Source organism: Rhinatrema bivittatum, chromosome 1, assembly GCF_901001135.1.
Source record: "Rhinatrema bivittatum chromosome 1, aRhiBiv1.1, whole genome shotgun sequence".
Classification (NCBI taxonomy): domain Eukaryota; kingdom Metazoa; phylum Chordata; class Amphibia; order Gymnophiona; family Rhinatrematidae; genus Rhinatrema; species Rhinatrema bivittatum.
Window position 1 is genome coordinate 356,798,054 of NC_042615.1, and position 12,432 is coordinate 356,810,485.

The following is a 12,432-nucleotide window of genomic DNA, read 5'->3' on the forward strand; positions in this document are numbered from 1 at the left end:
ACTAATAGTTGTTAGTGGATCTAGCCTCCAAAAACTTGTCCAAACCCAGCTATATTATTAACAGTAACCACACCATCTGACAGTAAATTCAACAACTTCATTGTGTATTGCTTGAAAAAATACTTTGTTACATTTGCTTTAAATCTGTTGTCAATTAGTTTCATAGAGTATTTCCTAAACCTAGTACTATTTGTAAGGGTAAATAGCTATTCTGCATTTTCTTTTCCACATCATCCATGCTTTTTTAAATTTATCTTGATCTTTACGTGCAGGTTCTGAGTTCCTTTCAGTTTCTGTTTGCATTAAGCACTGGTGCAGTGTGACATATAAATGCATACACTTGTGATTGGAGGAACTGGGGCTTTGAAATAACACACAGGAGCTCTGGCTGCACGTGGAAAGATGTGAGGCAACAGGCTAATAAATGAACTGAACATTTTCCTCTTGTCCAAAATGCTTTCATTGTACAACAAACAGGAAATGAAAAGTCTTTTAAGTGTGCACTAGCAGGGAGTTCAATAGTTCATCCTTTTTCTTAGACACCTGCATCATAAAAGCAGTGAAAGGATGTGTGCAGTGAATTTGTTTTCATATGAGTGACTGAGCAGTTGAACAGTGATTGTTGGGTAGGGGTGTACAAGGAAAAAAAATGTTTCATTTTCCGATTTTGGTTTCCCCCCCCCCAAATTTAGTTTTATTTAATGTTTATTTCTTTTTTTTTTAGTTTAAAAAAACAAAATATACATTAAAAAAGGGGGGAAAAAAAGAAACAGGGCATCCCAAGGCCTCCTGTCCCCACCACCCATCCCCGCCACCTGGAAAAATGCCAGGGCCGGGATCCTCCCCCAACTTACCTGGTCCCGGGGTATCCACAGGCAAGGCCTAGGCTCAGGCTGAAGCCTCGGCCTTGTGTAGGCCCATGCCACATTAGGTTATGCAGGGTTCAGACGGAGTCCTAGTTCTGATGCCTTGGTCTCAGCCTAGGACAAGGCCCTGGCCCAGATCTGATGCACAGGCCCAGTCTGGAGGTCGGATCCTAAAACCTGGGCCCGACGCCAGGACCCAGTCCGGATGCCAGGTCCCAACACCTGGCCTAAGCCAAGGCCTGGGCACAGGCCCGATGCCAGGGCCTGGTCCAGAGGCTGGGTCATTATGCCTGGGCCTCAGCCTCAATCTAGGCCCGATGATGAGCCTTGGCCCAGGGTCAGGCCCAGCCTCGGAGGCTGGATCCCAGGCCTTATAGGTTTCTTCCTTCATTTGTCTTGTTTCTTCAAATGACAGAATCTGCTGGGGATGCACCAGAGTAAATTAACTCTGGTGTATCCTTCTGCTGAGGGTGATACACTGAAGTTAATTTACTCCAGTGTGTCCCCAGCAAATGCCGTCATTTTAAGAAAGAAGACAGAAGAAGGAAGACCGAAGAGGATCTATGTGGCAATCACTCCTGCCTCCAGCAGCAGGTATCTGGACCCGGCCACCTGGCTAGGCCTTGGTGTCAGACCTGGGCCCGAGCCTGGACCATGGCTTGGTCGAAACCCAATTGTCGGGCTGGGTCAAAGTGTTGGATCCCCGACAGATAAAGTAAGTCTGGTGTCTGGAAATTTTCCAGGTCTGGGCCTTGGCTCAGGTCTAGGCCATGGCCCTGGTTTCAGGCCAGGGCCTAGTCTAAAACTCCAATGTTGTGCTCAGGCATTCGGCTGCAGTCTTTGCATCAGGCTGCAGCCTATATGTAGGCAAAGTCCTGGCCTCAAGCATATGGCTAGGTTGTGGTGCCAGAGTCACGCTTGGGCGCAGGCCAGGGCTCCTGCTTTGTTTCTCAGCCAATTCCCTAGGCAGGCCCCAGTTTCAGGCATAGGCATAGGCCTAGGTCTGTAAAATGACTTTTTTAAATTTTCAAAACGAAACGAAATTCCAATTAAGTTTCATCAAAATTTAAATTGTTTTGAAAATGATCTAAAATGAAATAGAAAATTTTGTTGTCATTTCCTATTTCGTTTCTCCCAACTGTACATCCCTAATGTTGGATCACTGTTGGAACACTCGTGCTAATGCCCGAGAAAGCGATACCTGAGGACACTGCTTGTAATCTCTCTACATGTGTGTCTAGTACCTTTATCTCTACATCTATTTCCATGTGCTGGTGCTAAGAATGATCTTCTCTGAAGCATATATGCCTTCTTCCTGCCAAAATATAGCACCATAGAGAAAAAGGATGTAGTGGACTGATTTAGTAAGCTTTTTTTCCCATAGACATAGAACAGGAAAAAAAGGCCTTAGTAAATCAAGCCCTAAGTTGGTAGCTGAGGCAATGGAAGATGAAGTGACGTGCCTAAGTTCAAAAGGCATTGAAAGAGCCCAAGTTCAAAAGATATTGAAGGAGTTCAGAGATGTTCTGGCGGGTCCACTTAAGAACCTGTGCAATAGATCCCTGGAAACGGGACTGGTGCCATAAGATTTGAGAAGAGTGGTGGTGGTCCCTCTTCACAAGAGTGGGAGCAGAGAGGAGGCTAGAAACTACAGGCCGGTTAGCCTCACCTCAGTGGTGGGAAAATTAATGGAGACACTGCTGAAGAAAAGGAGAGTGAACTATCTACAATCTGTTACACCCGTTGGTCTCAGACGGCTGCGACCACTTCTGCTCACCTCTCTCTTCTCTTCAGTGATTCCATTGGGGAAAGTGGCGGCGTCCGCCAGCTACTGCTGACCCACCTGGCGTTCCCAGGACGGCATGGGCGCTGCCGACCACCATCTTGACTCTGGGATCACATAGGCACGCGCGCATACAGGTCAGGTTAAGCATTGCTTGGCGGGAACATCAGGGGTGTCCCCCGCTGATGATGTCTCCACTCCCGGATACTTAAGCCGACCGAACCTGACCACTGACGACTTGGCAGTGAGTTCCCTCATTGCTGATTCCGCACCTCACACTACAGACTTCCGTTCCAGCTCCTACTCTGGCAAGACACCCTCTGGGTACCCGCTTCTCAGGGGCCCTGCCTTGTCTCTGGCTATCTGCTCCTTGGAGGGCCTTCTGCATTGTGCTATCGCTCTACCCTGCATCTCAGGACTACTGCTGGAACGCACCTTGCTGTGAGTACTCTGAATCCTTGGATTGCTTCCTATCTCGGGTGTACCCCACGCTGCGGGCCACTACTGCATTCACCTTCATAGGACCTCCAATGAGCACCTCATCCTGTGGACCTCCTTCATACAGTCATCTGTGGGAATCCTCTGGCGTACCCCGAGCTGTGGGCCTCTACCATTCTTGACCTACTTGAGAAACCCTGCTGGTGTACCCTGTGCTGCAGGCCACTACCAAGCCATCTCTACGAGAGGACCTTATCGGTGTACCCCGCTCTGCGGACCATTACTGGATTACTACTAGGAGGTATTTCCTCTGGGTCTACCCCATCTCACGAACATTGTGCTTGTCTCTGCACTGCCCACTTCTTGGGCAGTCCCTCTCTCTCTAATAAAGATTCTATTCCACAGCTGTGTCTGAAACCTGCCGAGACCTTGCCTCCTGATGGTGAGACTCACAGGGCTCCTCCCTGTGGGTGGTACCTTCACTCCCGTCGGCCCAGGGGCCCACAAACATTCAAAACCATAACACAGTCCAGTGGGTTGCTCAACCCAAGGCAGCATGGATTAACCAGGGGAAGGTCCTGTCAGAAAATCTGATTGATCTTTTTGATTGGGTGACTAAAGAATTGGATAGTGGAAGAGCACTCGATATGACATACTTGGATTTCAGCAAATCTTTTGATACAATCCCACACAGGCTTATGAATAAAATGAGAAGACTGGGAGTGAGCCCCAAGGTGTTGAAGGGGATAACAAACTGGTTGACAGATAGAAGGCAGCAAGTGATGGTAGATGGAACCTACTCTGAAGACAGAACATTGTTAAGCAGAGTGCCACAGGATCGGTGTTGGGACAGGTTCTGTTCAATATCATTGTGAGCGACATTGCAGAAGGGATAGAAGGTAAAGTTTGTCTATTTGCAGATGATACTAAGATCTGCAACAGAGTGGACACGCCGAAAAGAGTAGAGAGAATAAAACATGATTTAAGGAAGCTTGAACAGTGGTCGAAGATATGGCAGCTGGGATTCAATGCCAAGAAGTGCTGAGTCCTGCTTTTGGGGTGTGGTAATCCAAAAGAGCTGTATGTGATAGGGGGTGAAGGGTTGCTGTCACGGAGCAAGAGAGCGACCTTGTGGTGATAGTGTCTAGCGATCTGAATATGGAAAAAGCAATGTGACAAGGTGATAGCTAAAGCCAGAAGAATGCTGGGCTCCATAGAAAGAGGAATAACCAGTAAGAAAAAGGAGGTGATAATGCCCTTGTACAGGTCCTTGGTGAGGCCTCACCTGGAGTATTGTCATTTCTGAGACCATATCTCAAGAGGGACAGAGACAGGATGGAGGCGGTCCACAAAGGGCAACAAAAATGTTGGGGTCTCTCCATCAAATGACTTATGAGGAGAGGTTGAAGGACCTAAATATGTATTCCCTGGAGGAGAAGAGGTGCGGGGGAGATATGATACAGACCTTCAGATACCTGAAAGATTTTCCTGATGCACAATCAACAAACTTCTCCATTTGAAAGAAATTAGTAGAACTAGGGGTCATGAAATGTAACTCCAGGGAGGAAGACTCAGAACCAACATCAGGAAATATTTCTTCACAGAGGGGGTGGTTGAAGCCTGGAATACCCTTCCGGAGAAGGTAGTGAAGACAAAAACGGTGAAAGATTTCAAAGGGTCATGGGATAAATACTGTGGATCCCTAAGGGCTAAAGGATAGAAATGAAGAAAAAAGTGCATGGGGGGTAACTTGCTATGTGGTGGTTACTACCCTTAACCAATAAGCCTTCATACTGTTGATACATCTCCAATATTGCTCTCTGCTCCAATATTACTCTTTGCCTTAACGGTGAGGGGTGGAGGGGGGAGGAAATCCGATTCAGACAGCAACCAACAAAGGGCACTAAATTTTAAGGTCTGGGAAAACAAATAAGAATGGGGATAACTTGCTGATGCGGCTGTTACTACAAAAGCCTGATACTTTTGATGCTACCATAAGCTTGCTTGGCAGACTGGATGGACGTTTGGTTCTTTTTATGTCATCATTTCTATGTTTCTGTGTTTCTATGACGTCTTACATTTTTGTTCAGGAAGAGATGAAGCACTATCTGAAGAGAAAGATGTGGGGATAGGAAATGATATGGATGGACAATAGAGAGAAAATAACCTAAGAAAGGTAGAGAAATAAAAAAGATTGAAAAAAATCCCACTAAAATATTTTAATTTGGTAGCTGGACAAGTTAGACCTCAATAGACAGAACAAAATAGTAAAGCACAGCAAGGCACGAACATGTAGAAAGTTTAGGGAAATGCGTTTTCCATGATCAATATGTATATAAAATATGTATTTATTGCTTCAGAGATACAAAGATAGCAGTCCTTGCAAGGAAAGAGGGCACCACATCCACTGACTGAGCTGGTGACACCTAACATTATGGGAGACAGAAGCAAGTTTGAGTGCACATGCGCAAGCAGCGATGGGACCTTATGTGAAGAGATTCCTAGGAGGCCAATTCTCAAAAAATGCTTGGGCACTAAACATAGCTAAACGAAAATCAACCTAAATCTAGCCAATTAAAACTTAAGGGCTGTTTTACTATGGTGCGCCAGATTTTGTGCACCATTAGCAATTTTCTGTCTGCAGTTTTTTTTTACCATGATTTACATGCAGATTAGCCTGGTAAAAATAGTGTACAAAATTTTGCTGCAAAGCTTTTCTATGCGCTAATAGTAAATGAGTGTAATTTAAACTTAATTTTACATAATTTTTCATCGCAGCAGCTCATTAGCAATATATTTAAATTTCACCAGGGTAGAATTACATTGAAATTTTACTGTTTGCAAAGGGCACAATTTTCAAAATCTGCTTCGCTTGCTAAAATGGCAAATAGTGCAAACATGTACTGTTTGCTATTTTTATATGTTTAAATTAAGTACAATTTTTCTCCCCTTAATACATTAGCCTTGTAGCCAGCAAAACTTAGGATGCTCAGACTGTATCCTTAAGCTGGCTGTTATTAAAACTAAACACTAGCTGGCCAGGTCCTCCCCCACCCTTCTGAATACACAAACAATATGGGGCCAATAGCTCCTTCATTCCCCTTCCTGCAAACATAAATACAAAATGTAGCAGGTTCAACAAGCCCATTGATCCCCTCCTCCTATTCACCCAATTTTGGTGAAAAAAAGAATTCTCCTTATCATCTCTATCCTTGCCCCACCCATCAAAAGCCCCCCAGCCTCCGCCACACCCACCAAAATCTTCCCTAGCATAGCAAGGAGCGGGATACCTGCTTACCTCCTTGTCAGAGTAATGCTGGATACCAGGCCAGGAGAAGGTAAGCCTGTCCTGCTCCTGGCTCAGCTGGGGAAGCTTTCAGGGGTTTTAGGGGGGCTTCTGGTAGGGTCGAGGTGGGGATGAAGTGGGGAAGGTTTTTTTTCTGAAATCGAGTGGATGGGAGGGTGGATTGAGGGCCCAGTTGTCGCCGCTAGATCTTTTGCTCAGGAGGGCGAGAGGGGAGGCTGGAAAAAGGGAGAGGGTTGATGAGTGCTGGTCAGACAGATTTAGGCTGCTATTGCAGCACCCAGAGCTGGCTAGTCAAATTAGATGGCTGGCACTGCACATCAGGGGGTCACCTTCCCAGCCCTGGAGGGCACTGGATTTTCTGAACCGGGGTGGGCAAAAGGTTTCTGGGTCCCATGGAATGGGAGCAGGAAACACTTCCAAGCCAAACTGGGTGGAGCTTACCATCAAAATAAACACACTATCCATGCAGTGCTGGTAGTCCAAAAAGAAAAAGCTTACTTGAGAAGAGAACCAGTTTCAGCAGTTCAAGGTCAGATTTCACAGTAGAAACATCCAAATACAAGTATACCCAGCTCAATATTACTTCAAGGTTACTTTCCAGAAATCATATCTTATACTCCATAAGTCTCTTCCAGGATTAGCCCTTTGCCCCTTCTTTCACAAGTTCTCTGCTATTTCGAGAAGATGTGACAGAGTATCTCTTGATCTGTCCCACAATACTCACAACTCAGTAGATTACCCCCCAAAAATCTTCCCACTTGCTTCTTGGTAGTTCAGAGGTTAAACCTAGGGAAATGCCCTAGGTCTTAACCTCTGGGCTACCAAGGAAGGGTTCTCTGTCTCCCACAGACAATCCAAAGAAGTGGAGAGGCAGGACAAGATAACATCTTCTGATTGTTTCCCCCTTTTTCCCAGCTCCTTACTCTTCAAACTGCTTCTCCATTCACCGGTCTTTCCAAATCAGAAACTCCTAACCAACTCCTCTTGGTGCCTCATGGGATGCATTTTTATATTCCCTCATTTGTTCCAGCCCCTTGGGGGAAGACCCACCTTGTAAATCTAGTAAATTACATAACCCCCCCCCCCCCTGAACTTTCTCTGCTCTTCCTGCTGTTAGAAGAATCTCAACATTAAAATATTGACACTAGTGGCCAAGCAGGGGCAACGCAAGTGCTGTAAGAAAATATTGGCTTTTGGTTTTTATAACTAAGAAAAATCAGCTGGCATCAATTAATATATCTTCTGTTTCTTTTTGCAGTCAAATGGTATTGTGGCTGTTATCGCGATTCTAGTGATATTGCTCTTGCTGGCCATTGCTCTTATGTGGTGGTTCTGGCCCCTGTGCTGCAAATTGGTAAGTAATAAATAACCAAGGGCCTGATATACTAAGGCTTTTCTCCTGTTCTGCATCTGTGTGGAAAAAAAAAAAAGTGTAATAGTTCCAGGCCTCAAATCTAAGATTATAGTTATAATTAGGAAGTCCTGCATTCACTTCAGTTTCTTCTTTTTTTCTGTCATTACTTACTGAGGCTTAGGGTGGGATTTGAACCATTCATGAGAGTGTATGGTGGAACTTAGACAGTGTTTGTTTAGTACAGATGTTTCTGTATTGCAGTTTCTGACGTGCACTGTCTGGCCATTTTGTCTTTACTGCTATTTTTGCACTTAAGGATCTGGACAGTATATATTCAGGACAGAAACTGTGAGTAAGTATCATCATTTTGCTTGTAAAATCAACGGTCCCCTAGGAGCAACAGGACTCTCTTGCTGTATAATCTCTCTGCTGTGACAGCAGTGAAAAATATAGGAATTGCGCAGAGGAAATTCTTTGGTAGTCAACATTTTGCAAACTGGCGTTTTGGTGGCTGCTCTTTCAGTTTGTTTCCATAGTAATTGTGGGCTGTAGAGGTTTTGCTATTTGGAGGAGCTGAAAAGTTGCAAGTATTTTTATCCGGCTTGCTTGCGAATGTCAGTCCTGCATTTTACTCAAGGTTGAGGTCACCTTAAGAAGGGACCTTTGTGATCTTAGAAGCTCATGCACTACAACATGTTATTTGTTGGGTTTTTAAAATATCGCACAACCTATAAAGATTCCCGATAAAGCTGAGAACCAAATGCCTTGCCCTTTTGCTGTCTGCAATGTGCAATCCACTCTTGAAAAGAGAGATAATTATGGAATAGGAGAAGTGAAAATTAATCTTTCCAAGACATTTTTCCGTAAACCTCCTCTCCCCTGCTCCCCAACAAAACAACCAAAAAAAAATATAAAAAGAATTTTGCATGGCTTGGTTCGACTAAAACACCATATACAGTGCATTTTTCAGATGTGCCTTTTGAAAAGTGTTGCACAGAACAGAAACGCTGTGTTTGCCTGCAGCAAATTCTTGTGTGACGCCTGACTCGGGTACAGAGGGGAAAGCTTTGGAGCCTGGAGTGAGTAGGAAGACGAGATTATCTGAGGTAGCTTCATCCCTGTCAGCCAGGAGCCAGATGTGTTACAGTTCCCCGGTCTCTGCTAAAAGCTTTTAGCTTTGTGCTCTTGTGAAGTTTCAGGCTGGAACAGTGTACTGATGTTGGTCTGATATCAAGAACTGTTTTATTATTAATTTCTTGGTGCTGAATGTCAAAATCAATAACAAATTGAGAACAACTTGACATTAAAAAATCATGGATATTATGCATGGAATTGAACTAAAAGAAGATTTAAAAGAAAAATAATGCAAAAGCATAATCACTATTAATTAAACCACAATTGGGAGAGAAAAGAAAAGAAATGTGTATATATATATATATATATATCACAAACTCAAGGTTATTTAGGAAAGAAAAGAAAAACAGATTCAAAACACCTCTGGGACAGCATCATTAGGTAAAGTCCTATTTTGCAAAAAACCCTCTAATTGTTCCACATCAAAAAAGGTATATTTAGACCCTCCAATATTCACAATGAGCATAATTTAAACTTAATTATACATAATTTTTCATCGCAGTACCCTCATTAGCAATGTATTTAAAATTTCGCCAGTGTAGAATTACATTGACATTTTACTGTTTGCAAAGGGCACAATTTTCAAAATCTGCTTCGCTTGCTAAAATGGCAAATAGTGCAAACATGTACTATTTGCTATTTTCATATGCTAAACTAACTTAGTAAAAATTTTCTTCCCTTAATAGATTAGCCTTGTGGCCAGCTAAAATGAGGGTGCTGGGTCCTTAAGCTGGCTGTCATTGAAACTAAACACTAGCTTAGTTTCCCTTCCAAATACACAAACAATATGAGGCCAATAGCTCCTTCATTCCCCTTCCTGCACACATAAATAAAAAATGTAGCAGGTCCGACAGGCCCACTGATCCCCCTCCTCCTTTTCACCCAAATTTTGGGGGAAAACAATTCTCCTTATCATCCCTACAAGGAAACTTTATTAAAAAATTAGCTCCTAAAGCAACCATCCTTTTTCAAGAGCGCTGGCAATGTGGGAAAAACATTGGGTCACTGTTGAAGCTAAATTGTAGCCTGCACTTTATTGGGAACTGAGAGTGGCCTTTGTGGCGTATATAGTACAATTAATACAAATTTTGAATTAGAAATAAATGTGAAATAAAAGCCCCCAACATTATCATAGATGCTCAAGTTGTTTAGGCATTGATACCTTGGAAAAAAACCAATAATTTCCATATTTATTTATTTTAGATTTTATAAACCCTGGGGTCGGCAGTTTTACATGGTATACAGACAATAATAACACTCATAAAATGACAACATACAAAGATTATCAAACAGACAATACAGGACATCAGAAAAAAGAAAAATATTTAACCACCATGCTAAGCAGGAATTTAGATGGCAAAATTAAATATTATTGCACCGATATTATGACCTGGAATGGCCACGGGAGGTAGCTATCATATTCCCCTTGCATAGTGTGCACAAACAGTATAAAATTAGCACAGTGCTGGGCATTGGGTAACTGTAGAGGTGTAGGCAGTGTTTGTACTCAAGGTTCTCAGTGTAAAAGCCAGGACTGTGAACATATCCTCCTTTTTCATCTAGTAATGAATGTTCTTTATCCTGCTGTCAGCACCACCATTTCGGTAGTTATTATTCATTACCCTAATGTTAATAGTTTTAAATTGGAGGTTTGTATCATCTTAGCAGTGTAAATGCAGATTTTGTTGCTCTGATATGGTAATTTCAAATATCCTTGTGTTCTGCAGTCAGATGTAGGACTAGATTCTGATATGCAGGCATTAAAAAAAAAAAGGCAAGAAAATAAATATAGCTAGCAGTAGATGAACAATATTATTCAGCATGGTTAATGGATTTATGGAGGTTTTTCTCTTAATCTTGAAGAAACTGTATTTAATTGTTTTAATACATGTTAGGAAGATGTAATCTGTTAGGCGATAAAGAAATGGTTTAAAATAAATAAATAAACAATCAAATAATCTTCATGTTGAAGACTTTGGTACAGTTTAGGCAGCTTTCCTGCATTTGAAATTTTTCAAAGGACCGTGCAGACTATCTCTGACTGTCAGTGAAATGTGGGGATTTGTACTGTCTTGGCCCCTAAATTCTGAAGAGAGCTTTATCCACTGATGCAAGGAAGCTTTTTCAGATGATTTCTATTGCCCTCCTTCAGCTTCCATTATGTAACCATTAATTTAATTTTCTATTTTAAATATCTTTTCCTGGTAATTCTTGGCAGCAAAGCCTTTGTATTATATGAAAACTTGCATTAAATTCAGCACACATTAAATGTGTCCTTTTATGCTCGAATACTTTCCTTTGGTTTGGCAATGTCAACCCTGCACAATCAGTATGCATTGATCTAGAACATAAGCACACAATTTAGACACTGCCAGTGCTTGTTTTGAAATATATATGAGAGAGAAGCAGGGCATGTGTTGTGGTAGACTTTAGAACCTTTCGTTTTAATGAATCAGAGATAAGTAATAGTCGAAAGTAGAAGGGTATTCAGGTATCCATACCTTAAATGCGATTCTACTGGAAGGATTTTCTTCACTCAGCATTCTGCGTTAAAAATCGATGCATGCTATGGGCTATTATGTCCCAAGTACTTCATTACCATCCCAAGAGAGTACTCCTCCTTCTGCCTATCAGGTCGATTTTAAAAGGAACGAGCATGCACCCATAAACGTGTGTATTGGCGCACAAGTGAAGAGACGCTGCAATTTTAAATTGTGCTCGCGAGTACTCGCTTATCATTTAAAGTATCCCACCCAGAAGTATTTCAGATAGAGCTTCAGCGGTTTTTACGCACATATGAAGGTGGATTTTTAAACATGCTCATGCAAGGGAAAAAAAACAATTTTTCCAAGTAGTTCACCAGTTTGCCCAGTTCTATATTGAGATCTTCAAGTCCCTGGTTCTTCATCCTGCAAACCCTCCACTTGACCCTGAACCCTCACGCTGTGCTAAACGCTCTAAAACACGAGATCTCCTGACTTGCTCCCGTAACATTAGGCAAATAACAAGCCAATGCCCGCCATGGTCACCTTTGTTAAAATGTAGACGTATGCATGTAAATCTTCGTCTTGCCTCAGAAAACCCATGCCCCACCGCTTTTCCGCCGCCTTTTTCTTGACTTGCACATGGGCATGTATGTGTGTACTTCCTGATATCTTAAAATGTGCATTGCTCATGCAAGGCCTACAAAGAAATCCATCAAAAGCCTGAATATGCATGTATGTGGCAGTTTTTGCACGACAACGCTTTTAAAATCGATCCATATGTTTTCCCTTACATCTAACCATCATAAGTTAGGCATGTTTTATAAGATACTGGAAGCTGATGGAGGACAGTTGAAACCATCTGAAAACATTTCCTTGCATCAGTGGATAAGGTTCCATTCAGCATTTAGAGGCCAAGACATCACAAATCCCCATACTTCGCTTGAGGTCAGAGATAGTCTGCATGGTCATTTGAAAAATGTCAACCGCAGGGAAGTTTCCTAAACAGTACAAAAGTCCTCAACATGAAGACTATTGCTATCATCATTTATTTTTTTCTTGCTATT

General features: G+C 42.5%; 1 protein-coding gene across 1 annotated transcript in view; it reads left to right on the forward strand.

The window, feature by feature from the left end:
• The window catches only part of ANTXR2 (ANTXR cell adhesion molecule 2), a 374,917-nt gene that overhangs the window by 202,198 nt on the left and 160,287 nt on the right, over positions 1-12,432 (forward strand). The window contains exon 12 of the mRNA XM_029600240.1: positions 7,653-7,748. Within this exon, the coding sequence (XP_029456100.1) occupies positions 7,653-7,748 (96 nt within the window). The remainder of the gene's footprint in view (positions 1-7,652; positions 7,749-12,432) is intronic.